At 41.1% G+C, this 9347-nt stretch overlaps 1 protein-coding gene across 1 annotated transcript; it reads left to right on the top strand.

The window, feature by feature from the left end:
- The first annotated feature begins 6353 nt into the window (after positions 1 to 6353).
- On the top strand, positions 6354 to 8016 carry LOC311230178 (P2Y purinoceptor 1-like). The gene has a single exon (XM_084316378.1). It carries the CDS (start codon positions 6631 to 6633, stop codon positions 7753 to 7755), a length of 1125 nt encoding a protein of 374 aa, XP_084172504.1. The 5' UTR covers positions 6354 to 6630; the 3' UTR covers positions 7756 to 8016.
- The last annotated feature ends 1331 nt before the right edge of the window (positions 8017 to 9347 follow it).

Here is a 9347-nt window from a genome sequence, read left to right as displayed (position 1 = left end):
CAAGACCCAATTTCTCCGGCCAGGCCTTGCTGTTGTCTAACGTTATGTTAGCTTGTTTTACCTGTTGCGTCATCCCCTTGTGTTGTACCTTTCCCTTCGTTGTATTTTCTTTGTCTGGGTCATTCTTCTCTCACTTCTCCTCGAGTTTTGTGCACTGGGTCTTGTCATCGTTCTTTTATCTTCGAGTTGTTACTTTTTATCGTGTTTTATAACTTTTTATTACCGTTCTTGAATTTTGGACCGGGAGCTCTGTTCTGCAGCTGCTCACCTGCTCCTCGCCAAACCGGAAGTCACCGGGAAAGCAATACTTTTATTCCGCATCTTTCTAAAAGCTCTGTGAATGTGTTTCTTTTTCTTTTATAATTTTTTTTTGAATGATTACTCTACATAAAAAAATGATCTATAGCAGCTTTAAACAGATGTATTCATTATTGTTCCAATCAGTGGCGGACTCAGGCTGTTTGAAGGGCAGGGGCGAAAAGAAAAAAAGGGCACCTACTGCGCAACATGGGACCCCATCAGTGAGCAAAAAGATATATGCGTCATGTATGGTGAAATAGTCTTCATCCTTGATTAAGATTAACATTCGAATAACATAGACAATCCAGATTAATAGTATAACCACACCTCTATGATAGAAACACACACGGAACAATACACCTTTCAAATGTTTATTTCACCTCATTGTCATGGTGTTTGAAAAGTAGATTTATCATGGTGTTTGAAAAGTAAATTATCATGGTGTTTGAAAAGTGGATTTATCATAGTGTTTGAAACTTAGATTTATCATGGTGTTTGAAAAGTAGATTATCATGGTGTTTGAAGGCCTAAACCATTGCTGCAGTGGTACATTTCTCAATGCTAAAGATATCAGTGAGTAATATAAATATTTGGGAAACAGCATTTTAATATAGTCTGGGTTGAAAAATAGTGAACCTATTCTTTAAAAGCTATTTACAACATATATTTTACAGGATATAAAACAGTTTAACAGTTAAAGTTAATTTGAGTGCCGTTGAGCTTCTTCCTTTCTCTCTCCTAACTCTCCTTCTCCCCTCCTGCCCTCTCCTTCTGTCCTCCTATACTCCCCTTCTCTCCTCCTGTACTCACCATCTCTCCTCCTGTACTCCCCTTCTCTCCTCTTGTCCTCTCCTTCTCTCCTCATGTCCTCTCCTCTCCTTCTCTCATCCTGTCCTCTCATTCTCTCTTCTACTGTATCTCCCCCTCCTCCCTCTCTATCTTCCCCATTCTCTCCATTAAAGTTAATATATTGTACCTGGATACTGGCTGGATCAGTGGGATATTTGAATGGCAACAGGAGAGCATTCAAGTTATTTGTTGTTGTGTTGTTTGAATCATTTCTCTCCCTATCATCATTTTCATCCTCGCTTTCTTTAGCATCTCCATGACCGTCTTCATCATCATTTCTCTCCATAGCATCATCTGCATTCTCTTTCCTCAACTTCTTCATCATTTCTCTCCATAGAATCATCTGCATTTCTCTTTCCTCCACTTCTTCATAATTTCTCTCCATAGAATCATCTGCATTTTCTCTTTCCTCCACGTCTTCACCATCTCTCTTCCTGATATCATTATTTCCCTCTTGACTATCTCCATCTTCATTGGCTGTACTGTCTTTATCTAAGGTGGAGCAAATAGTATTTGTTTTATAATAGTAATATAATTGTACTGTATATAATATTCGTACTGTAGCCTACAATGTTATAATTGTATTATAAAAGAATATGTCATATAGCACTACCACCACTAGCCCTATTGCCTTGATTGGAATAAAAAGGGTCTATGGTTGATCAATTTAAATGTTTAAGACACAATTGTCTGTCCAAAATAAGCATTATTGACCATGTTAGCACCAGATTCTCAGTTATAATCCAAACTATGGCTCTGTGAGACAAGCTTGTACATGTATCTAGTAGTGAGGGCTTACAAATACATAACTGTATCCTTATCTCCTCCATTACTATTGTTGCTTTTAGACCCAATTTTTGAGCTGCTTTTTAATATTATTCCGATTTCTTTCTCTCCTTGGCATTCTGTAATCATAAAATATAGGCCAATGCTAAACCCACTTCTTATCAGGTGGGGGCCCACATGTGAGCCCTCTTGAGGATGATTTGCCCACCTGCACTTTGGCGATCTCGAAAATGATTGGACAGGGTTGTGTGTGGCTTTCCAATGATACCCCACCTGGGGATGTACGAATCAGGGATCTAGGTGAAAAGTCACGAGTGAAAACAGGAAGAGAAAAACCGCAGAATTTGTTGAAGTCTATGAGAAAACTGAGCTTTTCTTTTGTACAGTGGCGTCGCGTGGGTAAAATAACAGGGGATGCCAAAAAAAATTTATAAAAAAAAGAATTATTAAATATTTTTATTAATATATATATATATATATATATATATATATATATATATATATATATATATATATATATATATATATATATATATATATATATATATATATATATATATACATATACATTTTTTTTTAAAGTCAAGCAGTCACCATGTACACTACAGTATGGCTCGGCGGCCAGTCAAACTTTCTTTTTATTTATTTAACAGATTGCAGAATGGGTACAATACAGTACGGCTCAATACACACAATTTTATAAGGATAGCAGACCAGAGAAAGACGTTTGTCTTGTTTACATCAGGGTCATTAATACTGCTGGAGCATTGGTTCATTTTTGGTCCGATTTTTCCTTGCACGATTTTGTGCGCCGCGTCGGAGCAAATTCGAGACACATATTCTGTTGCAAAAAGGTGTCCCACGGTCTCCTCTATGGCCGTGAATATTTTCACGCGGATCGGAATCACGGCGCGCCCGTGGGACACTTTTCCGTTTCGGTGATTTTATTCCACGCTTTCGGCTTTCCTTTTCTAAGCATTTTCGGGGCTACATGTGAATGAGTAAAAGTTGCGGGACGCCCAGATGTTCCCACGATAGAAAGCTCGCGTGGAGCCCATAATAGGCTCACTTAATACAGCGTTTTTAAAATCACGCAACATTTTCAGGGTCGCGAGCCGACCTTTTCCCCTCGTTTTCGATGATGGAAGTGATTTAGGAAAAGCTTCGGCACGCCGAGAGGTACCCGTGGATCGGGGCAATATTTGGCCCGTGGGAGCAGTCACGGGTTAATAAAATTTTCAAATGTGCAGAGGGGAGGCCAGACTACTTAGTCTGCTGACAGGCCCGTTTTAAGGTGTGGGCAGGGCTTTAGTCAGCTCGAATCTGATTGGCTAGTATTGGTTTTGGAGTCCACATACATGGGGAGGCTGGAGAAAGACACCTCCCCCCTGCCTCCTCTCCAGTCTCCTCTGCTGCAGTGAGTCTGACAGTGTGTTAGAGAGAGTGAGAAGGAGAAGAGGGAGAGATTTAAAAAAAAAAAAAAAAAATTATAACACATGAAAAATAATGATTTTTATTATTATTGTAAACTATAATAAAAAAAATTAATAAAAAAAAATTCATATTTCATATTTGATATTAATTCATATTTTTATAGGGAGGCCTGGCTTCCGTTGGCTTCCATGAGGATTCGCCACTGCTTTTGTACACAGTTTACCAAAATCACTCCTAATCACTCATTTCTGAACGGATCTTTATGATCTACATAAGACTTCAGGCTATGGATCTCTGGTGTTTTTTAAGCCTCCAGCCATTGTGGGGAAAACTACTTCTGGACTACTACAGAAAAACGTGAGTAACACGTTTTTCTACAACTCAAGTTCAGACCTATGTTACTCTATTTCATTAGCACTAAAGGTGAGTTGGCCTTATTTGATCAGAAACTCCAGAATGTCATCTTTCAAAAGAGACCAGGCTGATGCATGTGGTATAAGTATAAAGTATAGTATTTTGGTTTGCAAAAAAAGTATGCAGTCCTCAAAAACTAAAACTAAAATGGCCAATTTGGGGGTTTACTACCACTCTTAAATTAGCTTTAAAAAGCAATTCACACTGAACTTTAAAGTGCTATGGGTATATTTTGTGCAAATAATCCTAAAATAATTTGTACACTTTATTTCTAAATTGAGAACACAAGTTAGCATAGAATCAGCTAAGCAAGGTATAGATAGCTAGCTACAGTAGTACAGCTAGCCTAGGCTAAAACATACTGCCATCAATAAAAGCACTTGCAGTGTACGTACATACTATTTAGTAATGCATAATTGGTCAAACAAACTCAATATTTGCAACTTCAAAGAAAGCTTGCTGTATTACCTCACACACAGCAGTAGGATGCAGGCAGGGGCGTAACTAGGGGGGGACACATGGGACATGTCCCCGGCATGTTTTCAGAATGCAGTTAGTGTCCCCTGCATGATAATAATGGGGTATGGGGGGGCCGCATGCCACTCTTATCTCCAAGAGGGCCTTTGACTCCAGCAGTTCGACCTTAGAGTCGTCCAGGAATTTGTTTTGGCTGACTGACTGGCAACATTTCCCCAGTCACGTCGATTTAAAATTGATTTTGAGTAGAGTGAATTATAACTCTATTGGTTTGAGTGGAGTGAGTTTTAACAACTCCGTCCAAATGACTGAATGCATTAGTCCAAGTGTCCAAGTGTCTTAATCAGTTCATTTTGGTAGGTCCTGTGCGCGGTAAACGGATCCAAAATCTTCTTATTGCAATCCCAAAAGCTTCGATAATCCAAATGTCCACGACTTCAAGTTGGTAGCCCGATTGAAATGTCGCAGAGACAGAGAGGGTTAGCCTTATTCTGCTTCCTTGACGAAAATATGCAATCCACTGATTAGATCCATTTCGAGTTGATTTGAGTATAGTCCGATAACCGGCACAAAGCACAGAGCACAGCAGCGTCAGGCTTCATGGAGGCAGTAGAGGCGGCGGTAGGAACGGCCTTGAGGAGCCTGGGGAGAGGAGAGAAATGCGACTGTCTCTGGGAAGGCTGGGAACATCTACTCAAAAGGGCACTTTAGATTTAGCGCAATGTTTTCAACTGTGGGGGGGGCACATGGTCATGTTTAGACCATTGGAGGGGCACATCCTCTAGTTTTTTCACTCAAAAGGGCACTTTTGCGTGATGTTTTTCAACTGTGGGGGCACATGGTCAGTTTAGACCATTGGAAGGGCACCAATAGGCATGTCCTCTCATTTTCGACACTCAAAAGGGCATTTTAGCCCAATATTTTCAACTGTGGGGGCACATGGTCAAGTTTAACCATTGGAGGGGCACCAATAGGGCACGTCCTCTTGCTTTTGCCACTCAAAAGGGCATGTTAGCGCGATGTTTTCAACTGTGGGGGCACATGGTCAAGTTTAGACCATTGGAAGGGCACCAATGGGCACGTCCTCTAGTTTTCGCCACTCAAAAGGGCACTTTAGCGTAATGTTTTCAACTGTGGGTGGGGGCACATGGTCACTTTTAACCATTAGAGGGGCACCAATAGGGCACATCCTCAAATTATTTCCACTCAAAAGGGCACTTTTGCATGATATTATTTAACCGTGGGGCACAAAAGCACTCAAAAGGGCACTTTTGCGTGATGTTTTTCAACTGTGGGGGCACATGGTCAAGTTTAGACCATTGGAAGAGCACCAATAGGGCACACCCTCAAATTTTTCGCCACTCAAAAGGGCACTTTAGTGCACGTTTTTCAACCGTGGGGGCACCAGGGGGGGCGATCGCCCCCCCTGCCCCCCCCCCTGAGTCCGCCAGTGGTTCCAATAAAGGCTACACTCCATGAACTGTGAGGCAGACAACTAATGATTTTATGAGCTTACTGACGTTCACAATCGAATGCCTTATATTAAATGTTGTCTAAATAATACATAATAATAATAATTTCATACTTATCTTGTCTAGCACAGTCTCTGGAGCGTAACAGTAAGAAGCATTTTGTATAAAAGTATTCTGTACTTCTGTATGACAACTATTAAAGAAACTTGAAACTTGAAACTTGAACTTCTGCAGGTATAGGTTAAAGAGCCAGTGTCTTGCGTAATGGGGGACGTGGAACTATTGTAACTTCGATTGACAAAGAGGTGTGTCAGTGTGTGTTCAATACTGTAGGCCTGCAGTATTGTTCTAATAGCAAAAGTTATATCTGTCAAAAAAAATATCGAATGGGCCCATTCAAAGTATGTAATACTGCAGAGGAACAATACAATTCCAAGAATACATATTTCATGTATTATATTACATCCTGTCTCATTACATAAATTGAAACCGCATTAAAAAAAAAAATACCGAATGCAGTGCGAGTGAGAGACCCACCTGGGACCGATTCTGAGAGGAAGTGGGTGGATATAGTTTTGTTTTCACTCTCCGTCGTGCTGCGACTTGTTTTCATACCGTGGCTGCCGTCGGGCTTGCAGACAGAGGACCGTGCTGTGTTTGTACGGGACCGGACAGAGGACCGTGCTGTGTGTGTACGGGACCGGACCGGACAGAGGACCGTGCTGTGTGTGTACGGGACCGGACCGGACAGAGGACCGTGCTGTGTTTGTACGGGACCGGACCGGACAGAGGACCGTGCTGTGTTTGTACGGGACCGGACCGGACAGAGGGCACCGTGCTGTGTTTGTACGGGACCGGACAGAGGACTGTGTGTGCTGTGTGTGTCTAAGGGAGGATAATGCTTGATAAAGTCCCACTCCCAGTGCTGTCCGAGGATCTCGGAGACGCGCCGAACTTGACCACGTGTGATAAGATTGATCTGAAATTTACGCACGCGTTTCTGCCCGCGGTGTTCATAACCGTGTTCGTCGTCGGCACTATTGCCAATTTCTATGGGTTGAAAAGTGTATGTACGGGATGGAGAAAAATGGGAAACCTCAACGTTTTCATGCTCAACCTTGGAATAGCAGATCTCCTCTACCTTTTCACCTTGCCGTTCTTGGTCGCGTATTACGCGCACAACAGCAGCTGGACCTTTGGACAAACCTTCTGCAAACTCACCAGGTTCTGCTTCAACCTAAACCTCTACGGCAGCATCGGGTTCTTGACGTGCATCAGCATCTACAGGTATCTCGGCATCGTCCATCCTATGAGAGTGATGGGAAAAATCAACAACAGCCACTCCGTGGCAATAAGCGCCGTGGTCTGGATGTTGGTGTTCATTCAGATACTTCCAGATATGTTCTTTGACAAGACTTCGACAAATTCCTCGAACGCATGCTACGACACCACCGCCGACAACCACACCGAGGAGTACCTGCGCTACAGCCTCGTCTGGACCATCACCGGATTCGTCATACCGCTCCTTATCATTTTAGTCTGCTATGGTCACATTATGGTGGTCCTCAAAGCCAACATCAACACGTTACTGAAACAGCGGTGTCTAAAACTGGTCGTCATTCTGACACTGTTGTTCTCCGTTTGCTTTATCCCGTATCACATATTTAGAAATCTCAATTTAATGACACGGATTCTGAAGCGCGACGGGACGTGCCGCGCCAGTTTTGGAGACATCTATATCGCTAATCAGATCGGCCGCGGTCTGGTCTCCCTGAACAGCGCCATCAATCCACTGATTTATCTGATTGGAAACGACGACTTCTTCACGCGCATCCATGCGTTCAGCAAACGAGCCAGAAACTCTCTAGCTGGGTTGATAGGCGGAACCATCTACCGCAAAACAATAGAGGCTGAACACGAGATGGCGATTCGAACCCATCTTAATCCAAATAACACGAAGAAAAACAAAACAAAAGAGGTGCACTGCAAGACCTTGAGCAGCTCGCCAACCCTCATTATATGAACTCTGTTACAGTATGTCTCTGCCAGTATTTAACCTATAGACCCGCAAAACATTTAGCACTTTCTGTATTCTTTCTCAGAGTATATTGTCCTTATGCTGCAAAACCGATGTATGGCCTACTTTCTATAACTGGCAACCTGCAATGAATACCCCTCTGTGACGAGTCAAGTAGGCCTATAGTATTTCAGCTCTGCCATGCCAGTTATTCTTGTTTACTGAATTGTGATACATTTCACTATATGCATGCGCTGTGTACAGTAATGTGTATGTTTTTAGGATGACTGATGTATTTCCATGTGTTACTGTAATAAAGGAACAGTCCTCAAAGGACTTTGAACCTATAATGTAGTGTTGAACTTAATAATGGTGTTGAACTTAATGTATAGTGTTGAACCTATAGTGGCACTAGTTAAGGCTATTGTATGTTATTCTATTTACTATATGCAATTCTCCACAACACACACACACATTCCACACACCAATACAAAAAGGCTAATAAAAATACTAGTCTTTTATAGTCATTAATTCATTCAAACCTTTATTTAAACTCAAAAGGCAACTGGGGTTTCCCTCATTTACAGTCACGTCGAGTGTATACAGAGTTTAGCACAAAAAAGGCATACAATCCCACAGCATATCACAACAATAAGACAAGTAAGGATAACAAATCAATTAAAACATACAACTTGATTTACAATGGTTGGGGGGAGAACCTCAAGCTTATTGCATAATAACCCTGGTCCATAAACCGTGTTTATATTTTCTTTTCTAATCCTTCCTTTGTCCATGATATCTTAGTTGAAGTACACAACAAATCTATAACCAGAGTGCAAAGGTAACAGTCAAGTGCAATAATTAGAGGTTCAGTAACCTGTAATTTAAAGAGCAGGCATTCCACCCTTCAGTTAACCCTTTCACTAATGGTTAACCCTTTCACTGTGACAATACAGAAGGTTAACCATTTCACTGCAACACGACAAAGGGGTTAACCCTTTCACTACCACACTACAGACGTTTAACCGTCTGTAGTGTGGTAGTGAAAGGTTAACCTTCTGTAGTGTGATAGTGAAAGGGTTAAGCAAAGATCAGAATGAACCAGCATGATTTTACTGAATTATATATACTGTACCGGTAATCATTTATAATATAAACACATCTTTGAAACCCGCCCACTGTAAATGACCAACTATTTGTCATTCATAACATTGAAACAGAGAAAATGAACTCTAATCCACTGAGAAAAAAGTGTTCTAACATGCACAACATTTTATTAAAAATTATTTTTATTTTTTAACATGCATATTTAAAATGAAATATTAAGTTGAGTATGTTAATCAAATATATAAAAGTCACAATGCAAAATAATAAAATATAGTCTATTCTGTATCCAAATTCAATGTGTAAAGTTTCATTCAGATAGGATGAAATAGGACGAAAGGAGCCATATTCAACAAGGAATAAGTCTCCTTGATAACCAGAGAACTGCATGATCTCACAAACCTACAAGTCGGTAGTGCAAATGACTGCTAACCCAAACCCAACAAAAGCTTATCTTTTATTGCCACATGCTGAGATGGATCGTATGAGGAATC

The sequence above is a fragment of the Notolepis coatsorum genome (genome assembly GCF_963971535.1).
Source record: "Notolepis coatsorum genome assembly, chromosome: 6".
Lineage (NCBI taxonomy): Eukaryota > Metazoa > Chordata > Actinopteri > Aulopiformes > Paralepididae > Notolepis > Notolepis coatsorum.
This window is presented reverse-complemented; position numbering and strand designations above follow the sequence as displayed.